Source organism: Phycodurus eques, chromosome 3 (genome assembly GCF_024500275.1).
Source record: "Phycodurus eques isolate BA_2022a chromosome 3, UOR_Pequ_1.1, whole genome shotgun sequence".
Taxonomy (NCBI): domain Eukaryota; kingdom Metazoa; phylum Chordata; class Actinopteri; order Syngnathiformes; family Syngnathidae; genus Phycodurus; species Phycodurus eques.
In genome coordinates, this window is record NC_084527.1 from 11,671,710 (window position 1) to 11,683,907 (window position 12,198).

The following is a 12,198-nucleotide window of genomic DNA, read 5'->3' on the forward strand; positions in this document are numbered from 1 at the left end:
ACAATAATCTCTCCTCTATATACAAACTCAAAAATATTTCATTATTATGGTGATATAACACCACTCCTATGACATGCCCGTTAGGGCTGTAACGATACACGATTTCATGTATCATGATTTCTGACCCACGGTCCAATACATGATTCGGTGTTGAGGGGGATTAAAAGAAGAGATTTGTGATTTTTTTATATATATATATATATATATATATATATATATATATATATATATATATATAGGACACTTAATTATACATGATTGTAAAAATATATATAATAATAATAGTCTGTGGTCTGTGCTGTAAACCAGAAATTACATAACTAAATAGTAAAAAAAAAAAAAAAAACTTTTCTCTAACAAAATAGTTACCGTTTAAAGTAACTAAACAACACTGTGGAGTTTAGGAAGCAATATTGCTGTCCGAGCCACAAACTGCATCAATGTAAACATTGAGTTAACACCGTAACAGACTTCCTATCTGTGCTGCAAACCAGAAATTAAATAACAAAATATGTAAAAACTCAACACAACTTTTCTCTTGCTGTCTCAAAGCAGTCACGACAGCCCAGCGCTCTTTGTGCAGCCAGGTTAACAGCAGTGTGCACAAAGTACACACTACACTACATTGACTACATTACACCACAACACTACGCTACACTACAGGTGTTACGGCAGTGTTGCAAAAGGCATATTATGGAATGCGCACAATAGTAGTGAGTTGGAATAAAGTACCAGTGGCACACAGTCGTCGTACTCATGTTGTTGGACACAACATTGGGGACGAAGATGGACTTTCTGACTTTGCGCCGCTTGCTGCCCTCATTCCTGTCCCTTCCCGGTGAGCAGATCGGACTAGCCGAGGCTAACGATGCACAGCTAACTGCTCTGTTAATCCACAACTGTGGTAGCAGTGACTCTCTGACCCACGTAGATGTACACGGACTGTGTTGCCTTGTTGGACAGACACTTTACTGCGTCACAGACTAGTGTAAGTAGTGAAAGGGAAAGTAAACCCCCGTATAGGTGGATTACTTTCAGCCAGCGACGGCAACATGGGACATACCGGAAACATTTTGTCCCATGACAAGCAGTTGGCGGAGGCTTACTGAAGTAGTGTATCGTCAGTCTAAGCTTACGTTTTATTAAATTAACTTAAAAAATAGTAATAATATGAATTATATTGACTTGGTAGCACTGTGAGCTTGTGGCTGTATGTAGAATGGAGGAACACAGAATCATTGCAGTCTTAATGCCGACATATGCATTCATCTAGGTTATTTCATTCTCAGGGCATTGAAATCGATCACAATTGGACTGTTCCGGTTGTCTTAGAAGACGTTTCGCCTCTCATCAGTTCATGCAACAAGGCTTAGTTAGGACGGAACTAGCCTAGGATTTTGGTGTGGAAACTCAACTATTTATGCTCCAAGTTAGAGGCCAACTCCAAACTTCGAATTGTATCATTCAAAAAGGGGTTTTCGAGCTGCCTCAGTGTTCTGTTTGTTTCTTGGAGGCAGAAATATTAAGTTTCTTTGGAATGGACTGTATCTGCTCCATTTTCCCTCTCTTTTTGCTCACTAGGTCCTGCGTGCAGCAGAACAGTCCCACTTATGGGCTGAGCTGGTGTTCCTTTACGATAAGTACGAGGAGTATGACAACGCCGTCATCACAATGATGTATCATCCTACCGACGCGTGGAAAGAAGGCCTTTTCAAAGACATTATCGCTAAGGTAAAATGCTGCGTGGCTACATTGGACTTTTCCTTTTCTCGACTTTTGGGTGAACATTACTTGTATTTCTTTAGGTGGCCAATGTGGAGCTGTACTATAAAGCTCTTTCCTTCTACCTCGATTACAAACCTCTTTTACTCAACGACCTGCTGACTATTCTGTCTCCACGCTTGGATCACAATCGAGCGGTTAACTTTATTACCAAGGTAATGGACAGATCTCACATTTAAAAATTCTCTGTTATTGCAATGCGTCTTTTGTTTTTCCCCCACCAGATGAATCAGCTGAAGCTAGTTAAGCCGTACCTGAGGTCTGTCCAGAATCACAATAATAAGTCTGTCAATGAAGCCCTCAACAACCTGCTGACAGAGGAGGAGGACTACCAGGTCTTTTAGCCCCTATTTTTCTAAAACTTGTCATTAAAACCTCACACACATTTTGTCATCAAAGAGCCTTGTTTTGCTTGTCAGCGTCACATTCTCATCGTGAAAAAAGGGGCATCAACAAAATCATTTCGTGTAAACAACACTGGTTACAACAAAAAATGTATTAATGACGTCATTGATTAGGCAACGTGGACTTGAACATCATCACCATACTCTCGACAACAAAAAAATCTGAGGTTGTCCCCTTGTTCAGTTACAGCCGTACTTACTGTTTTTCATTTGATTGCATTGTATTTATGGCTCAAAGTGTTTTTCATACAAATATATATGTTGTAATCATGACATTTTGGAACGGTGCACAATGAACTAGTTTGCGCAGCGGGAATGGTAAGTTACCCCTGATACTTAGTTTTTCATGTGGTTATTTTATATTTATGGCCTGGTGTTTTTCATACATATATTTAGTGTAATTATGATTTTGCTACTGATCAACTACGGCGCTTTCTGACGTAAAAATTTGGGTTACCTCGCTTTGGAATGGAACTTGATTGTAAATCGAGGACTCGACACTCAACTCGACTCAATTTTCCATGTAATACCTGTTTAGGGGATCCAACTTTTCACGTCACGAGATGGTCTACAGTTACAATGATGTGCAAGATTCAATTAGTAGCTATTCTGCGCTAAATATTTCTTTCTCTCTTTCTACAGGGCCTGAGAGCATCCATCGATGCCTATGACAATTTTGACACCATCGACCTCGCCCAGAGGTTAGAAAAACACCAGCTGATTGAGTTTAGACGCATCGCTGCTTATCTGTACAAGGGCAACAATCGCTGGAGACAGAGTGTGGAGCTCTGCAAGAAGGACAAACTCTACAAGGTAAGATGATAGTGTTGCCTCCTCACCGATGGCGTGGTGTGATGAGTAACTAACTGATCGCTTGTACATCTTTCACAGGATGCAATGCTGTTCGCTGCAGAGTCCAAGGATGCGGAGCTCGCAGAGACCCTGCTGCAGTGGTTCCTTGAGGAGGGCAAAAACGAGTGCTTTGCCGCCTGCCTCTTCGCATCCTACGACCTGCTACACCCTGATGTGGTGCTGGAGCTGGCCTGGAGGCACAACATCGTGGACTTTGCCATGCCATACTTCATCCAGGTCATGAGGGAGTACCTTACAAAGGTTAGCGCCCAATTGAAGTGTTTAAATTGGTCTTACAATCATGACCTAGTGTATTTTCTCAAGTGAAATCATGTTTCCCCGTTTTATTGCATTTTTACTGCATATTGTACTTAATGGCTTATTTTTTTTAGAAGCATTTCTTATAGAAACCTGTCTCTTCAAGCGAGAAATGGATTGTGGGTATTGACCGCATCTGTTAAGGCTTATGAAATCATCCCTTCAATGGGAATATACATTATATTAAAGAGTGGTGCCTTGATTTTACGACTTTGTGTTGCATGACCATGCTTGTGACTCAAAACACTCGTTTCCCAAATCCTTTCCTCATTGAAATATATAGAAATGCCATTAATCTGTTCCAGCTCCACACAGTGCTCCTTCTGGCGTGTGCACCTTGACCACCAGAGGGCAGTATAATACGTTTTACAACTGACTCAGTAAGCTGCAGTACGTATTAGTCGTTTTTCACAGTTATGTACTTATGTTAAATACACAATGTATAATTGTCTGTTTTATATTTAAACTTCAACTGGGAGTGGCAGAACACAGCTAAAAGCAAGCACTTGTTTACTATCTGCTGCTTGTCTTGAAGTGCACTCCCACCTTCTAGCGCTAACTCAAATGTTTGCTCGCAACTCAAGACAGCCAGGTGATGGCTTGTATCTCCAAAAAAATCGCAAGTCGGGTCACTCACAAGTTGAAGTACCGCTGTTTCAAATTGTAGACATTTGAGGTCATATCTTTTGGGTTTCTTTTTTCCAGGTTGATGAATTTGCAACGAAGGTGACGGTCTCTGGCCCTCTTTTTATGTTTCTCTTGTGTGTTCTGTCTGCTCCTGTTGTAACTGCTCCATAATCCCTTAGGTCTCTGATGTAGTAACATAGCATGGACTGTAGAGCGACTAAGGCATAACTGGTCGTGATAGTAAGTGTGTTGGCTTTTGTTCCGCTTCAGCAACAAAACAGCAGTTGTCCAGTTATTAGTGCAGTGACGATTGGCTGGCGACCAGTCCAGGGTGTAACCCACCTCTGGTCCAAAATCAGATGGGTTAGACTCCAGCTCAGCTGCTATGAGGGCTATAGAAAATGGATGGATGGATAGTACAGTCCAGTTGCTTGGTTGCCTACAAATTTAAACGGCCAGATTAGTTGTACAATTGCACAAAAGCGACCCATGTTGTTTGGATGAATGTGTCCAAAGTTGCTCACGTGAGATGTCGGCAAATCTCGCAAGAGCTCACTTCAGACACCATCAAAGGATTAACGCTGGTAAAACATGTACAGTATGTCAGGCAAGTGATGTGGTATTGGTGCGTACAATATCTGAGAATTTTACAATTACTGATACTGTACAGAGATACAGTATCTCCTGGTACTGGTATCGATGCATCCCTATTAGCAAGAGGTTATTAAGAATGTAAAAATATCTCAACAGTTAATAAAAGATTCGGTGACAGTTAACCCTGAAGCAGATTAAATCAATCAATAACTAACTGCATTATGTATGATGGCTTGCCCAGTTGGTCATTAAAACAGTCACTATCAACATTTGGGTGTCTGTAGTTGCTGATGTTACAAAGTATCATGTGTTGAAAGGAAGTAACTGCAATAATTTCCATTTTTGTGTGTGTTGATGTTTGGAACTGAAGCCTTCACACCGTCCTCCAGCTTTTCAAGAGCAGGATTAGCCTGTTCTGTCCTAACAGTTTGACTGTACCTCTCAGCTCTCTAACTCCTCAACTGTGATGCTGCTAAATGTGTGTATAATAATTCCCTATCATATGGGGACTAATGAGTGTGATGGTATATTGAGACCCAGGGATCGGCCTCATGGCAGACATGTGAAACATCCCTGAGTTTGTTTTTTGTTTCTCTAACTCAAGGTTAAAATAAGGACAGAACTGTGTACAGGGTTAAACGCTAACTCCAAATGTTGTATGGTTAATATTCTTATTCTATATTAATTTGATTAAATGTCAGTGGAGGCAGGCAAACATTCTGCTGTTTCAAAGATGATAATTCTTGGCTTTGGTTGTCAACGTGATAATAGTATTACTTAGTATGTTTATTATTGTGGATGTAGTTTGCAGTGTGGTTGGACTGTATCTTGTGCAGTTTGTGCAAATTATTATTTCCATTTCCATATCTTGGTATAATTGTTTGCATAGGCACATGGTTGGATTTAAGGGGCTTCCGAACTGAATACTGCTCTGTGGTGCCCTTAGGTGGACAAACTGGAGACAGCTGAAAGCCAGAGGCAAACTGAAGAGGAGGTGACTGAGCCTCAGTCGATGGTGTTCGGTAGGCGTGCCACTTTCTCAACATTGCTAATTGAGCTTCAACTAAATATCAGCGTTAGGAATAATAACATGGCATTAGCACTGTAAACAAGTAATGCTGTGTTGCTATAACACTAAATGTTATCGGTTTGAAGTTTTATGTTTGAGTGTGCAAAAAAAATCTAAATGTCGAGCAAAGATGTTGCTAATTCTTCATCGTTTCTGAATCCTCACAGCTGCCTCAGGTCCCTTCGCTCTGCTTCTGTTTGCTAAGCTTATGCCCAGTTGTTGGCAAATGAGGGATGGGCATTTTTTACTTTTCCGTAGGTGGATATTCCGCCATAGTTTCAGCAAAGCTCCTGAAGGCCAAGGTAACAGGTCAGGGCGAGGCCTTTAGCGTGTCCCTGCTATGAGTGTGCCTGTGAGTGCACAACAAATGATTAACACCTCGTCTAGGTTCTGATTGTTTTTCCTTGAGCGCGGTGGTATCTTGCAAATCAAATTAGAGGCACAAGATGGGGCCAGAGAGGGGTCTTTTTTTCCAGATCATTTTACTCATATTGACAGATTTTAACAAATATGGCAAAAAGTTGTTTTTTTTTTCATTTCTAACACCCTTTAGCTGCTGAGAATACAGGGGATTTACTTGATGTAAAGTGTTTGATTGTCCAGTGGAATCCAATTCACAAACCTAATTTGTTCCAAGACTTAGTTCATGAACTGAAGCAATTTTTCTCCCCAATAAAATGAAACGCAATAGAATTAATCCATTCGAGCTCCAGAACCAAGTCTCTGTCACAGTTTTCTTAACTCTGTCAATTTGAAACGAGGTGTTTTCATAAGTACAACACAAGAAAATTGAGGTACCGCATCTATTAGAGCAATGTTCTGAGAGAGCTCATCAGGGCTGCTGTGGAAAATGATCCATCCATTTTCTGAGCCGCTTCTCCTCACTAGGGTCGCGGGCATGCTGCAGCCTATCCCAGCTATCATTGGGCAGGAGGCGGGGCACACCCTGAACTGGTTGCCAGCCAATTGCAGGGCACATACAAACAAACAACCATTCGCACTCACATTCACACCTATGGGCAATTTAGAGTTGTCAATTAACCTACCATGCATGTTTTTGGGATGTGGGAGGAAACCGGAGTGCCTTGAGAAAACCCACGCAGGCACGGGGAGAACATGCAAACTCCACACAGGCGGGCCGGGGATTGAACCCCGGTCCTCAGAACCGTGAGGCAGACGCTCTAACCAGTCGTCACTGTGCTGCGAAAATTAACCAGTTGCAGTTAATTTTTCTGGAAACTATTATTCATCGCAAATATATCTTTGTTGAAGATATGAACAATTAAAAGTTTTTTGTTTCGGTGGCAGAAGTATAACCCGCCTGTTGCCATTCATACAACAGAATAGGTCTTGGCTTTCTGTGAGTTTATCACCTTTGTGTCCAATTAATCAGGCCCAGATTTCAATTTCTGAGTAAATTGAAACTATGTACCATAATATCTCGTGTGTATAATGCGCATTCCCCCCCGCCCCAATTTTTTTGGGTCAAAAGTTAGTAGTGTGGATTATACATGGGTATAGGGGCAAATGGGGAAAAAAACTTTCACATTTTATAAATGTATGCCACCATCTAGTAGTTATGAAAAAGCTGTACACTTCCATGTCCAATATGACAGGCGTACATATGACTGCTTTTATGTACGGTTGTGCTCATAGGCTGGCAGAATTTGTAAATGTTTTATTTATTTATTTATTTTTTAATATGTCTGATGACTAAACAACAACCATCATTCATTTCTTTATGGTTATGTTTTGTTTAATGATAATGCTTTTCTGAAATGGTTGACCATTTAATTAGAACCCCATTAAAATAAAATTTAATGTTTCGCTGGGTCCTTCATGTTTTCTTAAAAGAATTGCACCCATCTTACAAATTCTGCCTGGATAATCCAACATATGAACACAAATGTGTGTTTTCTAATTTACTAAATAAATGTAGGGCTGTGAATTTCAAAATAAGAGCAAGTAAATAAAAAAAATAAAGTATTACGTTCAAATAAAGTGCTTAACCTAACAAAATACAGGTAATACTCCCTGTTTTGATCATATGGGTAGAAGCAAAATCATGCATTCTAAAAATGCAGTTTACATAGGTTTTCCAGAATTTTAAGGTCAACTTTGGGGGGTACGTATTATACATGAAAAATTTAGTATTGGTTAGTATTTCCTTTTTCGTCCCATTTTTGATAGGTGGTGTTCTGTGAGATTTTTCTCATGTAAAGTGGATGCTTTTGATGAATACAAGTTGGAAAACACTGTGTGAGAGCGATGCCACTATTTGATATAAGATAACTGTAATAAGTACATGACATTGTGTGTTTGTGTGTTCAGGCCAGCAGCTGATGCTGACCGGCTCTCCTGCTCCAGTGACTCCCCAGCCGGGTTATCCAGGCTATAGCTACCCAGTCAACGCCACAGGTTACCCTGCCCAGCCGCCGTACGGCTTCCCCATGTAGAGGAACAGCTGACCTACCCGTCGCACACACTTCGGAGCTCACCCTCACGGAACCGAGCCGGTCTGAGTCTTTGAACTGAAACCTCACCTGCAAGCAGGCGCCACGCTACTTCACTGAAACTGCAATAACCGCTCCTCCTTGCTCCCGACCCAGATCCTCGCTATTACCAAGGGACTGTATCAAACCTCGTCCTACTCAATTCCGTTCCCCATTTGAACATCACAGTGCACTGAACTGCAGAGCATGACCTCACCCCTGCCCTGTTGCTGTTACATGTCCGGTCTTGGTTTTATGATGATGACACTGTGCTGCGGAGCAGAAGGGGACTCCCCTGTTCTTCCAAAGCACGACTCTACAGCCTTATATATGCAGTGAGGGAGGAGGGGAAACTGGCTCATGTTGAATCCCACAGTGCTCTGGGTTGAGAGACTGATACCGTGCAGTTGCTTTCTTTTCTCCTCTCAAACAAATTATCAGGCAAGCCTGTGCTGGTAATGTGTTGCGACCATTGTCTGTTTGTGTGTGTGTGTGTGTGTGTGTGTGTGTGTGTGTGTGTGTGTGTGTGTGTGTGTGTGTGTGTTGGTCAGCTTCAAAGCCTGTGAGAGACTCGTCACACAACCAACCATAAGACACTTGACAACATTTCAACTCCCTCCAGCTGCAAATCCCTTTCCTGGGATCCAGCGGTCTGTATCCTGATCAATTAACATACAGAGTTTCATGAGGAGGAAAAACAAGAGAATGAAATTGTTTTAAAATACATGCTATGTGCTGCAGTCTGTGCATGTGCTGCCAAACTATAATGCTGCAAGCAGGAGCACAATTTTCATGTTTCACTTTAAGTAGATCAAGTATTAATTGTATGTCCAATGGAACTTTTTCAAGTGACTAAAATAACATTTGGCATCGGACAGAGGAGGAGGAGAAATATTTGCTGGTGTCCTGGTGCCAGTTGGGTCAACAATAATCATTGTATTGAAAGCAATGTATAATTTAAGATATATTGAAATACTAATCTAAGAATATTATGAAACACCATATGTATTGTCTATAGTGTCATTGTAGTCTGAAAAACAATGATTTTTGTAAGAAAACAGACAAAAGGCTAAAAACAGCAGTTATTAAATGCTTTTGTGGCAGGTTTTTGGTGGTTTATTTCATGCACCTTATAAACTGCGCTCATCTGCACAAGAATGTTATTTGTGACCTTATTAATTAACGTCTGGGTGTTAACGGTTCATCCATCCATTTTCTACCGCATATCCGAGGTCGGGTCGCAGCGGCAGTAGCTTTAGCAGGGACGCCCAGAATTCCCTCTCCCCAGCCACTTCATCCAGCTCTTCCAGCGGCGTTGCCAGGCCAGCCGAAGGATGTAGTCTCTCCAGCGTGTCCTGGGTCGTCCCCGGGGTCTCCTCCCGGTGGGACGTGCCCAGAACACCTCACCCGGGAGGCATCCGAATCAGATGCCCCAGCCACCTCATCTGGCTCCTCTCGATGTGGAGGAGCAGCGGCTCTAATCTGAGATCCTACCGGATGACCGAGCTTCTCACGTATCTCTAGGGGAGAGCCTGGACACCCTGCGGAGGAAACACATTTTGGCCGCTTGTATCCGGGATCTTGTTATTTCGGTCATGACCCACAGCTCGTGAGGATAGGAACGTAGATCGACCGTTAAGTTGAGAGCTTCGCCTTCCGGCTTAGCTCCTTCTTTACCACAAGGGATCGATACAAAGTCTGCATCACTGCAGTCGCTGCACCGATCCGCCTGTCGATCTCCTGTTCCATTCTTCCCTCACTCGTGAACAAGACCCTAAGATACTTGAAGTCCTCCACTTGGGGCAGGATCTCATCCCCGACCCGGAGAGGGCACGCCACCCTTTTCCGACTGAGGACCCATGGTCTCAGATTTGGAGGTGCTGATTCTCATCCCAGCCGCTTCACACTCAGCTGCGAACTGCTCCAGCGAGAGTTGGAGGTCACTGCTTGATGAAGCCAACAGAACCAGATCATCTGCAAAAAGCAGAGATGCAATACTGAGGCCACCAAACCGGACCCCCTCTGCGCCGAGAAATTCTGTCCATAAAAGTTATGAACAGAATCGGTGACAAAGGGCAGCCTTGGCGGAGTCCAACCCTCACCGGAAACGAGTCCGACTTACTGCCGGATATGCGGACCAAACTCTGACTCCGGTCGTACAGGGACCGAACAGCCCGTATCAGGGGGTTCGGTACCCCATACTCCCGAAGCACCCACCACAGGACATCCCGAGGGACACTGTCGAACGCCTTCTCCAAGACCACAAAACACATGTAGACTGGTTGGGCGAACTCCCATGCACCCTCGAAGACCCTGCCAAGAATGTAGAGCTGGTCCACTGTTCCACGGCTAGGACGGAAACCACACTGCTCCTCCTGAATCTGAGATTCAACTTCCCGACGGACCCTCCTCTCCAGCACCCCTGAATAGACCTTACCAGGGAGGCTGAGGAGTGTGATTCCCCCTGTAGTTGGAACACACCCTCCGGTCCCCCTTCTTCAAAAGGGGGACCACCACCCCAGTCTGCCAATCCAGAGGCATGGTCCCCGATGTCCTCGCGATGTTGCAGAGGCGTGTTAACCAGGACTGACCTGGTTAACAGAGCCTTGAGGAACTCTGGGCGAATCTCATCCACCCCCGGGGCCCTGCCACCGAAAAGCTTTTTAACCACCTCGGTGACCTCAACCCCAGAGATAGGAGAGCCCGCCTCAGAGAACCCAGACTATGCTCCCTCATGGGAAGGCGTGTCGGTGGAATTGAGGAGGTCTTCGAAGTATTCTCCCCACCGGCTCACAACGTCCCGAGTCGAGGTCAGCAGCGCCCCGTCCCCATTATACACAGTGTTGATGGTGCACTGCTTCCCCCTCCTGAGACGTAGGATGGTGGACCAGAATTTCCTCAAAGCCGTCCGGAAGTCTTTCTCCATGGCCTCACCGAACTCCTCCCATGCCGGAGTTTTTCCCTTCAGTGACGACCAAAGCTGCGTTCCGCTTGGCCAGCCGGTACCCATCAGCTGCCTCAGGAGTCCCAGATAGGACTCCTTCTTCAGCTTGACGGCATCCCTCACTGTTGGTGTCCACCAACGGGTTCGGGGATTGTCGCCACGACAGGCACCAACCACCTTACGGCCCCCAGATGAACGAGCCCCACCTCCAGGCCTTGCTCCAGAGGGGGGCCCCGGTGACCCGCGTCCGGGCAAAGGAAACCTGAGTCCATTTTTTGTCTTCGTCATAAGGGGTCTTTGAGCCGTGCTTTGTCTGGTCCCTCACCTATTACCTGTTTGCCATGGGTGACCCTACCAGGGGCGTGAAGCCCCAGACAACTTAGCTCCTCGGATCATTGGGACACACAAACCCCTCCACCACAATAAGGTGACAGCTCAAGGAGGGGGTTAACGGACGGTTCAGATGCTGGTATTCTCTTGTAGGAATAAAAAACAGCCACGGGCCACAACAATGGGGCTTATCCTATAGCTGATTTTGGCCAAGAGGTGGCGTACACACTGCACTGGTTGCTAGTCAATCTCAGGGCACATATAGACTAACGACCATGCACACATCCATGAGCAATTTAGATTCCACAATGAACGTTACCTAACACTCGTTTTTGGAATGTGGGCGAGAAAAACTCCCCACAGGAAGCCTGGAGCAAATTAGACCCATGAATCTCAACCGTGAGGGTGAGGAGGACAAATAGGAATACCAGTACTGTACTGCACTGCGTTTTGATATTCATTTAAACAAAATGTTGGAAGTTAAGTCTTTCCAATAAGAGAACGGTCATAAGGGGACTTCACTATAAATTGAAAATGGAATTGTTTAAATTATGATGTCGTTTGCTTAGCTACAAACTTAGAGCAAAATTGTCTCCTGTCTCCATCAGCATTGGCTGGCTAATAAGTTTGAAATGAAATAAAATAAAACATATTTCGAAATATACATTTGTTTTTAGATGAGCAGGATAAAGATGTACTTATAATGGTGAGTCAAGTTTCATTTTATTGACGTGTTTCTGACCTGTGGTGCAAATTTTTTTTTTTTTTTTTGTCTTCAGTTTTTTT

The 12,198-nt window shown here is 43.8% G+C and overlaps 1 protein-coding gene across 5 annotated transcripts in view; it reads left to right on the top strand.

Annotated features, from left to right (window-relative positions):
• Nucleotides 1–9,241, top strand: part of cltcl1 (clathrin, heavy chain-like 1) — a 33,281-nt gene extending 24,040 nt beyond the window's left edge. Inside the window, exons 25-32 of one of the 5 annotated variants that reach the window (XM_061672059.1) lie at nt 1,582–1,731; nt 1,806–1,937; nt 2,007–2,117; nt 2,829–2,999; nt 3,078–3,299; nt 4,062–4,088; nt 5,524–5,599; nt 7,978–9,241. In XM_061672059.1, the coding sequence (XP_061528043.1) occupies nt 1,582–1,731; nt 1,806–1,937; nt 2,007–2,117; nt 2,829–2,999; nt 3,078–3,299; nt 4,062–4,088; nt 5,524–5,599; nt 7,978–8,102 (1,014 nt within the window). In that variant the 3' untranslated portion in view covers nt 8,103–9,241. Of the gene's footprint in view, nt 1–1,581; nt 1,732–1,805; nt 1,938–2,006; nt 2,118–2,828; nt 3,000–3,077; nt 3,300–3,661; nt 3,747–4,061; nt 4,089–5,523; nt 5,600–7,977 lie in introns of those variants that run through there. The other 4 variants (XM_061672060.1, XM_061672062.1, XM_061672061.1 and 1 more) reach the window with 4 other exon arrangements.
• Nucleotides 9,242–12,198: the final 2,957 nt, after the last annotated feature.